Source organism: Panthera onca, chromosome C1 (genome assembly GCF_046562875.1).
Source record: "Panthera onca isolate mPanOnc1 chromosome C1, mPanOnc1 haplotype 2, whole genome shotgun sequence".
Lineage (NCBI taxonomy): Eukaryota > Metazoa > Chordata > Mammalia > Carnivora > Felidae > Panthera > Panthera onca.
The window spans coordinates 73,287,200-73,305,156 of NC_138346.1; the positions used below are offsets into that span (position 1 = coordinate 73,287,200).

Genomic DNA, 17,957 nt, shown 5'->3' on the forward strand with positions numbered 1-17,957 from the left:
ACACATTGTTCTATTATATTTTTCCAACCCTGTGATTGCGTATTGTCATACAATTTGTTTTTTTTTCTACTTAACAGTGATTGTAAATGCCTTTATGTGTTAGTTACATGTAAACATTACCTTTTTAATGTTCCATTGTTTGAGCATGTCATACTTATTCAAACTTCTTCAAAAATTGGTAGTGTATTCTTACTAAAAATAAACCAAATTATACAGAAGTGTAACAAGTGAAAGATTCTTTCTGCCCCATGATCCTCTTCTCCCATTCTTCCAGGGGTAATTAGTATTGGCAGTTTATTGGGAATCTTTAGAAACTTTTAAAAAGTCAGATATGTTGAAGTCTAATTCATAGAGTAAACTTTGCCTTGTGCAGTGTATAAATGTATGTAGTTGTGGAACCAACACCACAACTAAGTTATGGAACATTTTCATCACAAAAAACTTCCCTTGTGTCCCTTACGGTGACCTCCTTCCTGACCTCCAGCCCTGGCAACCACTGATCCATTTTCTGTTCCTATGGTTTTTCTTTTTCTTTTTCTTTTCTTTTCTTTTTTCTTAACGTTTATTTATTTTTGAGACAGAGAGAGACAGAGCATGAACGGGGGAGGGTCAGAGAGAGGGAGACACAGAATCTGAAACAGGCTCCAGGCTCTGAGCTGTCAGCACAGAGCCTGACGAGGGGCTCGAACTCACGGACCGTGAGATTGTGACCTGAGCCGAAGTCGTTCGCTCAACCGACTGAGCCACCCAGGCGCCCCGTTTTTCTTTTTCTTTTTTTAATTTTTTTTTTAATGTTTATTTATTTTTTGAGAGAGAGAGACAGAGTGTGAGCAGGGGAGGGGCAGAGAGAGCGGGAGACACAGAATCGGAAGCAGGCTCCAGGCTCCGAGCTGTCAGCGTGGAGCCCGATGCGGGGCTCGAACTCACAGACTGTGAGGTCATGACCTGAGCTGAAGTCGGAAGCCCAACCGACTGAGCCACCCAGGCGCCCCCCGTTTTGCTTTTTCAAGAGGGTCATATAAATGGAATTACACTGCGTGTAGCCTTTTGACGGTGGCTTCTTTTACTTAGCCTAATGCATCTGAGATTCATCCATGTTGATGTGTTAACCAGTCCTTATTTTGTCTAGTAACAGAAATAGCTTTTGTTTTCAAATATGAAATCCTGCTATACCTATATTTTAGCTATATACATATATATGTATGTATTTGTTTGTTTGTTTACTTAAATAGTATAACCCTACTTCACATAATTTATCAGATCCAGATCTAATTCTTTTTCATGGCTTCAGAATATTCCATCATATACTTGCTATGTAATGTAATTCACTGTTATTCTCTCTCTCAAAGATATTATTTTATTTTTATTTTATCATTATTATTTTTTTAAGCAGGCTCCATGCTGTGTGAGGAGCCCAAAGCGGGGCTTAGATTCATGACCCTGAGCTCAAGACCTGAGCTGACAGCTAACAGCCTGGAGCCTGGAACCTGCTTCAGATTCTATGTCTTTCTCTCTCTCTATCCCTTCCTTCCACCTCCAAGTTTGCTGTCTCTCTCTCTCTGAAAAATAAATAATAAACATTAAAAATATGTACTTATTAACTATTTGATTTTTGTCTTCTATGAAATGCCAGTATAACTTTTGTTCATTTTTCTATTAGGTTGTCACTTTAAAAAATGAATTTGAAGGAATTCTTTATATAATAAGTAGACTAGAAATATTTTTTCTAGTCTTTATTTGTTTGTGGGGTCTATAGAAGCTGTTTGCTTTGTATCAATTCTGTAACACTTTTATTTATGATGTCTGGATCATATCATATATGGGGAAATTTTTCCATGTTTAAAGCTACTCTCAACTCCAGAATTTAATTAATCCTTTGCTGATAGACATGCCAGTTGTTTCAAATTTTCCATGTTGAACCCTCTTGTACATATCTCTTTGCTTTTAAAGAATCTTGTAATCTTGTATATTTTTTCCTCTTATTGAGGATTTTTATAAGTTTTTTTGGTAAGACTTGTTTCTGTAAGATAAATTTCTAGAAGCTGGATCAAAGGATAGTCTTATTTCAAATTTTATGTATCTGTGCTCTTGGAATTCACATCCATCAGACTATTTTGGTACCCTGTTCTATCAGGTATTCTCTCTCCTACATACATCTTTGGCATCTCTCAATCTATGGGCTCTTTCTTTTCAGCTTACAAGTATGCTCTGGACTCATACTTTCCTAGAAACAAAGCAAAATAAAACAAAATAAATTCTCTTGAGTGTGCATTTTTTTTCTAGTTGCCATCACATCTCTTTTCTTCTTAGTCAACCTGTTGAAAGGGTGGTCCATGCTTTCTTATTGTGCATTAGTGCTGTCCACTGCCATCTGTATCCTACCCCTTGTACTCCACTGATGTTGCTGTGGAAAGGACACCTAGGGACCTCCAGATGGTTTCCCAACTTCATCTACTGGCCACTCGCTCCTCCCTGTTACTCACTAGTTTCTGCCTCCATGACACCAGCTCTTTCCTGTACTCACCTTCCTGGTCAGACTTTTTCCCCATCTCCTTTGGGTTCCAACTACCAATTCTCACTCCCTTAACTTTGGTGTTCCCACTGCTTTGTTCTTGATCCAGTGTTCTTCTTTCCATACATGTCCACCCCATTGATTATATGTATGTACTCACACTTAATGTAATGCCAACCACACATGTAGGCTGAATGATGTCCCCTAATTATCTCCAGGTCCTAATCTTTGGAGCCTGTGAATGTTTCCTTATTTGTCAAAAGGGATTTTGCACATGTGAATAAGTTAAAGCTCTTAAAATGTGGACATTATCCTGGATTATCCGGGTGGACCCAATGTAATTACTAGTGTCCTTATAAAAGGGAGGCAGGGGGAGACTTGACTATTGAAGAAGCAAGCATTATTTTACAATGCTGGCTTTGAAGATGAACAAAGGGCAGTGAGCCAAGGAATGTAGTTTGTTTCTAGAAGCAGGAAAAGGTAGGGAAAGTTCTCCTCCAGAGCCTCCAGAAGGAACCAGCCCTACTGATACCTTGACTTTTGGCCCAATGAGATGGATTTTAGACCTCTGACCTTAGAACTGTAAGAGAATAAATCTGTATTGTGTTAAGCCACCAAGTTTGTAGCAATTTGTTATAGCATCCTCAGGATAAATACAATGCCCAAATCTGTATCTCTAATACTAGAACTCTCCTCTGATCATCAGAGTCATAGCTGTGTCTGCTTGCTATCATCAAATTCAACATGACCCAAACAGAAGTTATCACCTCCCTCTTCTACCTAGGTTTCCCTGTTTCATTTAATGGAACAACCACTCCCTGAGTCACACAAGTCAGAACCCAAGTGTCTTCCTGGTCTTCTCTCATCCACAGTCTTAGTCATCAAGCCCTGCAGTGTTTTTTTCAAATATGCCTCCTCTTCTCCATTCCTATAGCCTTTTGCCCATGGATTGATCCCCTCCTCAAATCCATTCTTCATGTCAAAGCCAAGATGAGCCTTCTAAAAGGCAAACCTGCCCAAGCTCCTTCCTTTAACAGCTGCCCAGAGTCAAGTCCCAGCTCTGTGGCAGACCATACAGGGCCCTCCCCTCCCTCTTAGTCACATCTGTGAACACCTTGAACTCCACTGACACTGAGCTGTTTGCCATTTCCCTATCTATACTAGGTAGTTTCATGTTTTCATGAAACTTCATGACCTGCACCCCTGCTGCCCCCATCCTTCTTTTTCTGGTCAGCAGTTACTTGTCTTTGTAACTTTGCTAATTTTCTCTAATGAGGCAGGGCTAAGTGTCCTTCCTTTGTTCTCCTATAGCATTTTGTGAGTGCATATTACAGCACAGCAGTTTCTACATGAAAGAGGCATTATCTGTATGCATCTTGCAGCCAGGACCAATGTCTTATCCATTTTTTAAAGCTCTGTGGTTTGTACAAGACCTGGTAAGTGTCTGTTGAACTGAACTAAATTGTACTGCAGACAGAAAAAAAATATTCCATTCGCTTATAATATTTAAAAAATTTGGAAACTTCTCTTTTATAAGCTTAATCTCCTCTGACAGTTCTGGGCTATAGCCATGTAGAGCAAAAAACAAAAACACAAAACAAACACTGTCTGAAAATTCCCAGAGAGAGGCGTTTAAAAAAAGAACAATGCACATGTAAGTAAACTCTGTGGTCAACCCATCTTCTCAGTGTTCTTTCAAGAAACATATTTAAAATTTTATTGTTCCTTGATGTTCAAAACTTGTCAGCATATTTAAGAAAATGTCTAGGTATTTTGAATTTGATCTTTGACAATCCCAGAAGTTGACTTTTCTAGTCAGCTGTGAAATATAAATGCAAAGCACATATAATTTAACCCACAGCCAAATTTTAGGGTTGGGCATACATTCTGTGTAAATAAAGGAAGTAGGTATTATATCCATTTCTTTATAAAGATCATATCTTAAAGTGATAGAATGGGGAGATCTACATGATATACTGCTAGGTGACCAAAGCAAAGTGCAGAATGGTGTGTACAGCACGGCCCATTTTCTGTAAGGAAAGGAGGAATAATATATACTCATATCTGCATAAATAATCACTGGAAGGGGGCGCTTGTATGGCTCAGTTAGTTAAGCGTCCAACTTCAGTTCAGGTCATGCTCTCACAACTCTTGAGTTCAAGCCCCACCTCGGGCTCTGTGCTGACAACTCGGAGCCCAGAGCCTGCTTCGGATTCTGTGTCTCCCTCTCTCTCTGCCCCTCCCCAGCTCAAGCTCTGTCTCTCTCTCTCCCCCTCAGAAATAAAGAAACATTAAAAAAATTTTTTAAAAATCACTGGAAAGATAAATCAGAAACTTAGAAATGTAATTATCTGCAGGTGTGAGAGGTAGCTAAGTGGACGGTGATGCGGCAGGAGTGACATTTCTCAGTGTCTACCTTTTCCAAGTGTTCAGATTTTTCAATCATATAAATGCATAATCTATTTAAAATAACTGTAAAAAATAATTGTAAACAAATAAAATAATATCAGATGTAAGCCAGTAATATTCCCAGTGTGATATGCTACCATTTGAGAAGCAGTAGTGTATTCTTAGATTCTGGCCTAGAGTCTTTTTTACTTTCAACACTTGATTTAGAAATAATATCAAATTAAAAAAATAAAAACAGCACAAAGAAGATCTGTGCACCATTTACCAGATTAACCTATTATTAGCATTTTATCCCATATGAGTGCACTCTATCTATCCATGAACTCCTAATTTAGTGTTTGAACCATCTAAGCTCATGATCCTCTACCTCTAAGTATTTCAGCATGTGTTTGTATTGGATATAACCACAGTACAGTTATCAGGTTCATGAATTGGCAGTGATATCATGTGAACCAGAGAGTCTTCTTGGGGAAACAAATGTTTCCTAAACCTAAGACTCGTCTTAACTTTTACGTTGTACCAAAAGGTCATTGGGCAATCTACTGTCACAGGTGAGGAGTGAAATTAAGTATATCACGGTGGAGCTCATCAAACACTTCAGACAGTGTCCATCAGTCAGTCTCAGACCTTGTATTTCCTCCTCTCTTTGGTATATAGCAAGCCATTCATTTCGAAAAGCCTGAAGCTTCCCCCAAGTCTTGAATAAAAAAGTTCTACGTGCTCCCATTACAGTTCAGTAATGGGATTAGAAGAAGATTTCTCAATTACACATTGTTTAAAAGTAATTTAAAAATATATAAATATCACCTGTTTCAAACTCATTTGTTTGCATCCGTCTGCAACAGTGATAAATGTGATCAGGTTCTGGACTTGCCTTTTTTTGTCTCTGACTTTGTTGCTGAGTTTGGTCCTGTCAGAGAAAGAAGAAATATGGATGCAGAGGTAAGCCTGAGAGGTCTACAGAAGGAAGGGAGGCTGGTCTTGCCCCCCAGGACTATGTTGAAGACCTCAAGTTTCGTACAGCTAGTTCAGTCTACTTAGAGGTAGTACTTTGCAACCCAAGGTCTAGGTGTTTTTTGTTTTTTTTTTGTTTTTTGTTTTTTTTGTTTTTTTAATTACGGAAGCATTCCATAAACATTAATGTCAAACGTCATGTTTCAGGTAAATAACATTGAAGAATGATTCTTTCATTAATACAATCCTTGTGAAGACGTGGATAGTGGTAAGGAGGTGACCTTCCTGAGTGGGATGCATGCCAGGCTATGCTGGGTTTTGTGACTTAGTTTTGGGGAGGGTTCTTTCCTCCTACCCCCTATTCCCTTACTACCTTTGGACCTCCCAGTTCCTATCCACAAGACCTGACATTCCTGGGTCACTGCAGTAGAGGGATGTATTTATGCCATCATTTAACCAATCCTTTGTGGATGGAAATATGGATTTTCCTTTAAAAAAGTTTTTTTTTTGGCCTATTGTTATGTACACAACACCTTGATGAAAAACCTTGTGTTTATATATATCTGTTAACTTGTTCTATGGTTTTTACAGAATAAATTTCTAAAAGTGGGGGTGTTGGATCAAAGAAGTATGTCTCTATTTTTGACTTTTGATACCTCCTACCAAACTGTCTTCCAGAAAGTATGCAACAATTTACAGTCCCACTAACAGTGTATGAGAATATGGTGTCCTACTCTTAGGACCCACCCGATCTCTGGAAGATTGCAGTTAAACATTGGCTGGGTGTCTGGGTTTATATCCTACTTATGTAATACATTAGCTTCGCTCTTCAGTAAATGATGTAATCTAGCTAAATATTTCCTTTTCCCTCCAAGGGAAATGATAATAATACCTTCTCATGGGGCTGTTGTGGAAATAAATGAGATACTGACACCTGTTACTGCTTCTAGCTCCAGTCCAAGCCCCAAGAATAGCTTTTCAGGTGCCTTGTCTAGTCTGAGGCTGGGGGTAAAGCCAGACCCCAACACTGGGGACAGTGAGCTAGGATGGGGCCTTGGGAGGGAGCTAGAATATAAAAACAGTGCCAACCTTTATCACCTTCTTTATGTGTGTCATGACACATGACTGATGTTTCAATATCTAGTTTTCTGTTGTTTATTATTTTTTTTTGGTAACATTTTCTGAGGTAATGTGTATATCATACAATTCACCTACTTAAGTGTACAACTCAATGGGGTTTAGCATTTTCAGAGGTATGCAACATAAATACAATCAATTTTAGAATATTTTCATCACTCCAAAAAGAAACCCCACAGTCTTTAGCTGCCACCACCAAATATCTGCATCCCTCCACTTACCCCAGCCCTAGGCAACCCCTAGTCAACTTTCTGTGTCTATAGGTTTGCCTAATCTGGACATTTCATATAAATGGAATTATACAATATGCGGTCCTTTGTGACTGGCTTCTTTCATTTATAATGTTTTCGGGATTCATCCATGTTGACAAATAATATCCCACTGTATGGATATACTATATCTTGTTTACTCATTCATCAGTTGATGGACATTTGGGTGGTTTTCAACTTTTTGTTATTACAAATAATGCTGCTATAAACATTTGTATACATGTTTCTGTATGGACATGTTTTTACTTCTTGGGTATCTATAATAAATAATATTATAATGGATATCTTGGCAGAAAAGACTAGGGAAAAACTACCATGTCAAAAGAAAAGCATGAATAAGGGTCTGGGGGTGTTTGGGGCTTAACCTCTCTGGACAATACATTCGAAATCTGTAAAATGGGTTGTTGTAAATATTAGAGGTTAGATATAACAGAACACCCTTGGCACACAGTAAAATCTCAGAAAATGATAGTTACTATTGTACAGCCACCAAACTTTGAAGTAAAAGCCCTCTTGGTCCTAGCCTCTGCATCAGTCCATCCTGTCAAGATTATCAGATTTCCCTGGTTTTTCATTTTTATGACCTTGTATTTTGTTTTGTCAGTCTTGGCATAAGCCTTCAGTAACTGCCAGATTGATACCGTCTGAGGAAACTAAAGCTGGGCTCTGGCCAAAAGTCAGCTGTTCCCTTTCAACCTTCACATCTGACCTCTAGCTGAATTCTCCTTGTTGCTAACTTCTTTCCCTCCACCCCCACTGCAGGCTCTGCTCTTATACCCCTCAGGTCCTCAGGAACTAAGGATTGCTGTGCAAACCTGAGGAGCAAAATGCAGCTTGTGTGAGATGATGGTCCACGGGCCAAATCCAACCCACAGGCTGGAACTGTTTGGTTTGCACAGTGTACAATAACAAAAAATTCACCTAATACATAAAAACCAGGAGATCTCACACAAAACTATTCCAGGCTGTTTTTGAAAGAAATCAGGTGTGTCAGTATGGGGCCCTCATCCTTGCTCGGAAAAAACAGACTGACTTGTCCTACCTCAGCTCCTTCCTTTGGTGCACTTCAGGGCTACCCGGAAGGGAGGTGAAGTGACCAGTCTGTGGAGGAACGGCAAAGACCATTGTCTGCCACTTTCTTATGTGACCATGGCGCCATCCCTCCTCTCCCACTTCTTCCCCATTGTCGTTTATCCCCGCTAAGCCCCTGGCATGTTTTGTGATTTCATACCAGTCTAGACTTTATTTTCCACTTTGTTGAGTATTCATTATGTTGTGGAAACTTTCCTACGAAAGTCTCCCACTCTACGCTTGTAAAGATAGCGGCATCTTATTCTCAAAGTCTACCTTCTTTCCTTTGTAAAATATCGTGAGCGCCTTATTTCACTGTTCAGCTCACTGCACCTCTTTAGTGTCTGCCGTCGAAAACAGTGGTTTGCTCAGTTCTTAAAAGCCTGGTGGAGCTAGACACCATGTCTGCCAGGGCCAGGATGGCTCTCTTGCTTCCAGATCTGGCTCACTTAGAACCACTTGACCCATGATGTCTGCTGTCGGATCACTTGTTTCTTCCATCAGCCATGGCCAAGTGCATTGCTCAATCTTTCCTTGCACTTAATATGTCTGGTTAAACCCTTCCATTATCTCCAGGCTCTCTTTTGGTACTGGATTCTGCCCGTTTTAATCTTGCAACAATCCTCTCTCTTTTCACAGAACTTCGATTTTTGAAGGGAGTGTTTTTGTTCTTGCGTGACCTGATTCTGCTCTTAACCCCATTCTGTTACATCTGTTCTTTGATTTTACTGTTTCGGCCCCGGTGTCTTCACCTTGGTTTTATCTGTCTGTGCTGTCTCTTAAATGCTTCTGTGGCAATATCTATTTTATTCTTGGAAGCCTTTGCCTATATTCCTTTGGAAAACTCTCTTTATGTCATTGAAAAAAAAGTTCCATTATTCTGTAATCTTTGAAGGGGAGAATGTCTTTGGCTCTTCACTCCTTTTCCTAATTCCCTATATTTTAAGAAATTAATTTCGGGGCCCCTGTGTGGCTCAGTCAGTTAAGCGGCAGACTTTGGCTCAGATCATGATCTCACAGTTTGTGGATTCGAGCCCTGCGTCAGGCTCTGTGCTGACAGCTCAGAGCCTGGAGCCTGCTTCGGATTTGACGTCTCCCTCTCTCTCTCTCTCTCTGGCCCTCCAGAGTGCTCGCACTCTGTCTCTGTCTCTCTCTCAGAAATAAAGATTAAAAAAAAATTTTTAAAAGAAACTAATTTCAATCTCTGCCACCACATGAATAGAAAGAATAACTTGTGTCTTTTAAACAAAACCCTGAAAATTGGAACTCGAATGGCTTTTCCCCTATTGAAGGATTTGATTAGTCCCAAACCAGTCCTTTCACATAGATTTCTGTCTTCAAATTCAGCTCTATTTTAAAGTCAGAATTATATCCAGATCCTCTCTGTTTGGGGACCTCTAAGCTTCAGCTCCAGCCTGTGATCTCACGGGGTCATGGAGGATAGCTCTAGATTTGGGATTAAGAGATTTCCAGAGAAATTCCTCCACTTACACTATTACACCCTGGGAATCTCTTAACTTCTCTGAGGCTCATCTTTGTCATCTGCAAAGTGGGGTAGTGACAGCTATCATCTTGTGAATTTTGTGAAGATTTCATGAAATCCTGTATGCAAAAGCAGGTTCAAAATTCTGTCTGTATTATGTATTTTTACTTGGAGCTCTGCTCACCCTAATTTCATGTGTTTGTCTTTCAGTCCTTCAACATTTCCTTTGGAAGTTCTCTGCTTTTTCTTTTGGCTTATTTTTCTTGGCTCAGGTTCTCTGTCACTTCACCCTTTATAATTAATTAATTAATTAATTAATCACTCAGAACATTTTTGGATGAAAATGTTGACATCCTGATAGTTGATGTCAGACTTATTGGAAACAGGGAGATTATTTGGGGGGTAAGGTGACTCCCTGAGGTTGTGTTTTCCAGGGGTCAAGACAACACGAGAAATACTAATTGCTGATGTGGAACTGAACAGAAATTAGGAGGCGGGGAAGAGCAGAAAAATGAGGATGGGGGTGAGAGAGGGGAAGCCATCAGCAAGATGGTGGGAGGAATAGGGGCCTGCCAGGGCTACGATGAGCAGTGAACAAAATCCTGGGTTGGGGGGAATGGGTAGTGGAAGGACATACACATAAAATCTGGGATAGCTCATATTCTGCTGCAGGTTGTCTGGTTGCTGTGATGTAAACTCTGCTAAATCTTTGATATGTTTATTACCCTCTGGAGTAGGCTTTTGGGAAATCACAGAAAAGGGCCAAAATGAGATCAGGGTGCTGGGACTCAGGGACACCAAATTCGTTGGAAATCAGAGGTGATTCCTGGAGATTCACAGACATTGTGGAAGGGCTTTGAACATCCACTAGGGGTAGGCTGGGGTTTGAGCTCATCTGATGTATTTGAAGGGGGCAGTGACTCCAGCTGACATCCCGACATGCACTTGAAAACGTAATACATACCCCAAAATCAGCCATACCCACTTTGGACTTGGGTTCCATCTAAAGAAAGCCTATCACCCCATTAGTCCTCTGAGTAACCTCAGAACTAGCTATTTGTTAGGGTTTTCTATATTCTTTTCCTCAACAAGAACTCATTTACCCCAGTGGTTTCTTCCTGTACCTTTTGTTTTCTCCCACTAACTTTACGTTTACCTGTTTCTTTTCTTCAACCTGAAGACCACCTTCATTTTCTACCTCCCTTTCTGAGGTTCTGCCTCTCACTGCCTCCTCAAATTTCACAGCTGTCATTTCTGTGGGCACGACTGGCTCAGCTGTGTGTGTGCGTGTGTGTGTGTGTTTGCACTTGTTTCTGGCTCTTGTAGCTCACACAGCAATACCAGTCTTCTTTCATAGTGAAAGATTCTTGGATTGTTTATATAACACTCTCTTTTGCTCCACAATATTTGTAAAATTTTGTTTACAGGGAGAGAGGGAGAGGGAGAGAGAGAGAGAACACACGAGTGTTTATCTTTTGGAGATAGCATGCTGAAGTATTTATAGATGAAATTATGCTTGGGATTTGCTCTAAAATAATCCAGAAGGAGAGAGAAAGAAGGAGAAGTCGGGGGCTGGGTGCTATAGATTCAACAAGATTGGCCATATTGTTGAAGCTTTGTGATGAGTACCTGAGGGTTCAGCATGATATTCACACAACTCTTGTGTATGTTTGAAAATTTCCATAATAAAAACCTTAACTAAAGACTGTTTATTCAAGATCTGCATGTGGGTTAGTGATCTCCCTAGCCAACACATTTTTTCTTTACTGTGTAAGACCTCCTCCTCAGCATGCCCCCCATTCTCACCAAGCCATTTCTAAACTCGCTCTGCATGTTGATCTGTTGGCATGCCTGTTCCCCTTTGGTCTAGGGTCTTGTGGTAGGCAGGGGTCACTTTGTACTCATCTTTGTGTCCCAGTGCCTCAGACAGCGTGCTGAACTGAACTGAAATGAGCTAAAGGAGAGTGTCCGCCAGCAAATCCCCAGCCTCGTACCTCCTGACACAGTCCTCCACCATTGTCATGGTTTTTGCTGGGCCTGTGAACATAACACAGGGGCTTCCAGTGAGTGGAACCACAGCACATCCATGCAGGGCTTACTCCTCAGGAGGGGGAGGGAACAGCCACTTTGGCTTTCAACATGTATAGCCATATCACCACAAAGCAATCTGATTGGACTGGCCCTTTTCCTATTACACATTCTCTGAGATAATTTCAATTCCTTTCAGATCTGAAGTTCACATCAAACTTCCCCCTTTCTATAATTCGGTGATTTGAGTGACTGCAATTGTGGGCCTAAATTACTGCTGGGGTCCTTACTGCATAACCTCCCTTTGAGCAGCATCTCTTCTCTTGCAATACATCTTCCAATCTAGAGGGAGAGACTAGTACCCTTCTTCTCTTCTTCCTTCCTTTGGGTGGTTGGCCTTCCTATCACCTGCAGGAGAGGCAAGTCTAGCGGTCCTGCCATCTGAGCTTCCCATTTCCTATATCACCCTCCTCTGTTTAGTCCTCGCTTCCATCTGACCCCAAATCTTCAGCTTTTCCTTTAATTCCTATTCGAGGCTCATTTTATAGCACTTCTTATAGTTCTCCTGCTACTATAGTTTTAGAAGCTTCCAGAACCGTCATCCTGGTACCACCTTGCTCTCACTACTCTTGAAATAGCTTATTACAAACCTCAGTGCCCATTTTGTCTTCTTCCCAGTGTGTGCCACTGGTAAAGTTAAACTGGGGGTGGGGTGGGGGTCAGGTGTTATTACACCCATTTGACAAGGATCAGAAAGGGTAAGTGGCTTGTTTAAGGTTTAAGAACTATTAAGGGTCAGAAGTAGAATCCTAGTCTCCTAATCTCCTAGTCTAGTGTTCCAGCTGGTATCTACTATCCTCTTTACACTTTGCTACTGTCCCTCTGGGGATTCATGGCTGACCTTGAACTTCTGTACATTTATAAGAAAAAGTGCGCCTCACAACACTTAAATATTCCAGCAAGGAGTATTTCTGACAATGGTCTCAGAGGACCAGGAACTGAGCTAAGCCAAAGTGAGGTGGTTAGAACTAACTGTCTTATTGATTCATACTGGCATTGGCTGAAGTTTCAATATTGTCTCAGACAATTTTCTTTTTCCTGAAAAAGAGCCAAACAATGCTGGGGGTGGGGGGTCATGCATCAGCATGACCACTGGGCTTCAGCCAAGTGCTTTTGGAGTTCCAGGAATCAGAGATAGGCATGGCACCTGGTCACTCCCCAAGGGTTATCAACCTATAATGTGATGGACTCGAGTACCGACCACTTTTTTGGGTCAAGACAAGTGTTGATTGTTGGATAGCATTATTATTTAAAAAAATTTTTTTTAATGTTCATTTATTTTTAAGAGAGACAGAACATAAGTGGGGGAGGAACAGAGAGAGAGGGAGACACAGAGTGTGAGCTGTCAGCACAGAGCCCAACACAGTGCTCGAATTCATGTGCGGTGAGATCATGACCTGAGCCAAAGTCTGATGCTTAACTGACTGAGCCACCCAGGTGCCCCAGATAATATTATTAATTAGAGGTGCAGAATAGAACTGTGACAGATAACCTTCGTGAAAAAAGAACCTGGTTGTCCCTACTATCACCTGAAGACAGCCTTGGCTATTCACACATGAGTATATGGGGTGGGGAGGAAGGGATGGAGGGAGACGGAGACAGAGAGAGAGAGAGAGAGAGAGAGAGAGAGAGCTGTGGAGGGTAGGAGAGCTAGAGCAGGGTTAGCTATGGCAATACTTTCCCTCCTACTCCTACCTCCAATTAAAATCAACATCTATACCCCAACCACAATGCCCTGTAGCGTTGTGACCCCCTAGGTTCTACAGATGAACTTTGTGGGCAGCCCTGAGCAAATCTCCAATGGAAACTCTAATTCTACCTTCCACCCTTGATTGCTTTGCAGAGGAGAGTATGTTTGTAACAAATCTAAAATTTTCATTTTCCCTCACCAAGCCTTCAAAATAAACTAAGTATTTATGCGGGGAACTGGAAACGACATTTTACCTCAAAGGAAAACTCGAGGATCTTAAGATAAACATATGGAGAAGACTCACTCCTCATGTTTGCATAGAGTATTGACCTTTATACAGCCTTTGTACTCATTTGTCCTTTAGGAAGAACTCACTGTGAGTAGAACAGCTCAGGGTCAGCATCAAGGAGAGAAAGACTTATCCTGAGAGGTGGAGTGGAATAGTCAAGTATTCTGGATTCTCCACTCATTTAACAGAATTACATGTGTAAACTTCAGTGGGCTCCTGACCTGCATCAAAAGGAGGCCCAGGAAGGCACTGGATTTATAACTTTGGATGCTTTATTATCTGAAGTAAAAAGATACAAAAGCTGTTTTATTTACCAAGCAAGTGCACTAGACCTATGGAAAATTTTGGTCCTTTTGCTAAGCTGTCGGATGTTTGAGGCAGTTGGCCAGACGGCTGTGTTTTACGTCCCAGCTTAACATTTCCGAGGCTGCTGAATAATGTGGATCCTTTTCAGTGGAGTGACCTTCTCCAGAGCAGGTCTGGGTTTTTGATGTGCCATATGCACTGCTGCTGGAAATTTATGGCTCAGCTAGAGGTGAGAAAGAAAGAAAAAATAAGTGTATTGGACCTTTTTTGGTCATGAAGTATGAGTAGCAGAGAACAATACGGTTTGGTCAGGGGAACCTCACAGTTTTTGGTTACTTCTTTAGTATCTCTTTTCCTAAACCACCTCCAGCTCTGGGCTCATATGTGTATATGTTCACCTGGGTTTTCTCTCATTAGCTGGCTCCTGATTTTGAAAATTATAAATAATAGTATATACAAGATAACATATAGAAGATACATGTGCATTTATATGTATGTTTTGAAGTGACATCTGTACAGGTAGAAAGGGTTGATCACATCTCATTGGTCCTACAAGATTAGCAAGGATTCTGGCACTAGTATGTATATATGGATCACTATTTTCCAAGGAGGCTATGGGGACACTGGGGAAGGTCCTGTAGGGGAGGAACACCTCCATTGTCAAAAGAGCAGAAATAAGGAGCCTCTGAAAGAAGTTAGGAAGAGTTAGGGTCAGTTAGTATGTTGAAGCATGTGAAATGGCTGTATTTGTAGGTAAAAATGGTCCAGTATTGGCTATTTCACATGGTCCAATCTCTACAGCCTGGTAAATGGAAAGCTGAAGAGTGATTACCAGCTTCAGGTAACAAAAGTTCTCATTAGTCATCCCACGGAAGACATCTATGAGGAAAAGGGCTTACGTGGCTTTCAGGGGACACAGACACTTTTGACAATAAGAGGAATTTCACATGGAACCAAGAGACCTTAGGGAATTTACACTAAGGACAGCTTAAGATGAAAAAGATGCCCAATGCGGTGAGCAATTCAGACATAGTTTTCTCAGGAAGAGAATTTTGACCCAGTGACCTTTTGGGTCCATTCCAGTTCTTGGTGTCTAAGCTGATGGATAAAATAGAAAAATACCTAATAAGGACACTTGCCTTAGCCAGCAAAGAAGGGATGCCTCAGCTCATGAGGAATTTAACTTATCACTGTAGAATTTAGATGCCCTTGCCCTGACACTCAAGTTAAATAAAGGGGGAGATAAACTGCGCATGACCCCAGGCATCACATTGTTTATAGTTTGTTTGGGCTCTTCTAAGCCAGGGAAAACATATGTGCCTTATATCTCCTCTCAAATATCCCTGAGCTCTGGGCACACAGAGTTCCCCTTCATGTGAAACTTGACTCCAGAAAGTCCTTTCTTCTTAGTCTTAAAAAATTAAACAGGCTGGAAAAGTATACACTGATGTGTTAACAATGGTTATCTTTGAGGAATTATAGGGCAATTCCCAGTCATTTGCTTTACTTTGCCTATCAGTATTTTTCTAAAATTTTCCTTTTACAATGAGCAGACAGAAGTAATATAATAATTAAACCCAAGGATGGTCTCTGCTGGCATTCCAGCAGGAAGGAAGACACATAATTGAGATATTGGTCATAAATGTTGCTTTAGAATCCCAAAAAAGAGCCAGTGACTTTTTTTTTTTGTCAGATCAATTATCATTGGGCCACATGACAGGCATTTTATAGTGTGGTCAGGGCAGAGTGTTTTGTTTTGTTTTTCTTTCAACATTAGAACCAAAAGGAAACTTCAGAGGCCACCAACGTTAGTAGTTTTCTTCCAGATAACTACTGGAAGTACTGGGTGTGTTTAGTGTTGACTAAAACAGATCAACCACATTCAAGAGATTACAGGTAGGACAACAATTTGGCAAGGTACTTAAAGTCAAACATAAGGTGAAGGGGTGAGAAAGGAAACAAGTTAATTCTTACCTAACAGAAATGTGGGCAAGTAACCAAGGTGAGACAGGGCAAGATGGCAAGTCGAGACTGAGGAGATGAAGCCCCAGAGTTGACTGTTGCTCTGCAGGCATGAGAGTGACCCCTGTGGGGGTGGGACAGGAGGGGACTGGTGGCACTAACTCGTTACCTGATCATCTTCAGGCTTATCTCCATACTTTAGAGGTTGCATTTTTTTTTTTTTCTCATCACTTAAAAAATTGTGGTAAACTACACAGAACAAAATTTACTATTTCAGCCATTTTTAAGTGTACACTTCAGTGGCATCGGATACATTTGCATGGCTGTGCAACCATCCCTACCATTCATCTTCAGAACTTCTTCATCACATCAAACTGAAGCTCTGTATCCTTTAGACAAGAACTCCTCATCCCCTCCTCCCCACTGCCAGCCTCCAGCAACCATCATTCTACCTTCTGTCTCTATGAATTCTGACTACTTCAGGTGTCGCAGAGAAGTGGACTCAGGCAGTATATTTGTCCTTTTGTGTCTGGCTTATTTCATTTAGCATAATGTCTTCAAGGGTTACCCCTGTTGTGATATGTGTCAGAATCCCTTTCCTTTTTAAGACTGAATAATATCCCACTGACTGTGTATGTACCCACAATTTGTTTATCTTTTCATTTGGATAGGCCCATAGGATAATAGACATTTGGGTTGCTTCCACCTTTTAACTATCATGAATAACGCTGCTATAAACACTGGTGTACAAACATCTATTCAAATCCCTGCTTTTAATATTTGGGGTATATCCCACAAGTGGAATTGCTGGATCATGTGATAATTGTATGTTTAATTTTTTGAGGAACTGCCATATTGTTTTTTTATGGTGGCTGTACCATTTAACGTTTCCACCAGTAATGCACAAGGGTTAGGGGTTACATTTTAACTAAGGCATTTAACGGAGATAGATCCTAAAAGTTCCGCTCAACTGCTTTTTAGGAGGGGCTTGTTGCAGATCAGAATGAATGGGAGACTGTCCCTGGGGCCTGTTGGCCATCTGGGAACTGATCTGGGAAAGTTTAGGGGGAAAAAATTGACAGGATTGAGAAGGAAGTGGAAATAATTCTGGCAAAGACCATAGGCTTAGGGAAGTTGCCCATAATTATTAAATTACAGATGTACAGGTTTGGGGGAGTAGCAAGACTGTATAGCAACTCTTGAATATACAACAAGAGAATCAAGTTCTCTCCTACGCCCCACTCCCTCAATCAGGAACAGGAACACCTTAATGTAGAAGGACTTGGGGGTTGTCAGTGGAGAGTCTATAAAGAGTCTTCCATCAGAACTGATCAGACTGTAAATAAAATGGTCAAGTTCCAAACACCCTAATTTTTTTCCTGTAAATTTTGTATCAAGGGCAATAGGAAGATTTTATTTTCAAACTGGAACTAGAAATAAGTAGGAATATCTTTCCAGAGTACAACCTACAACCAGCTGTCTTTCAGGCTGGCATCTGAACTTTGGGGAAGCTTTGGAATTTTCATCTTAGTTTTTTAAAAAAGATAGGTTTCTAAAGAGAAAGGTGTTTCTTGCCAGATTTATTAGGATAAGAGAATCCAGGGTAGCCCCAGAAGAGAAAGAATTTAAGGCCAGTATATGTAAAAGGATTCTGCCTTGCTGTGACTCCATCATAGAAGGGACAACACACTGAACTTGAAAAGCAGATCAATAGAAACTACTCCATTGAGAATTTACCTTCATCTTGGGTAGTTGTGACCTCAGAACCTATAGTTTTAGTTTCAGAG

General features: G+C 40.7%; 1 protein-coding gene across 3 annotated transcripts in view; it reads right to left on the bottom strand.

The window, feature by feature from the left end:
* DAPL1 (death associated protein like 1) overlaps positions 1-17,957 on the bottom strand; it is a 48,786-nt gene that overhangs the window by 11,947 nt on the left and 18,882 nt on the right. Inside the window, exons 4-5 of one of the 3 annotated variants that reach the window (XM_060626817.3) lie at positions 17,908-17,937; positions 14,157-14,431 (exon numbers count right to left, since the gene is read on the bottom strand). The exons of 1 other annotated variant lie outside the window; for it this stretch is intronic. In XM_060626817.3, the coding sequence (XP_060482800.1) occupies positions 14,315-14,431; positions 17,908-17,937 (147 nt within the window). In that variant the 3' untranslated portion in view covers positions 14,157-14,314. Of the gene's footprint in view, positions 1-14,156; positions 14,432-17,907; positions 17,938-17,957 lie in introns of those variants that run through there. One more of the 3 variants, XM_060626820.3, reaches the window with a different exon arrangement.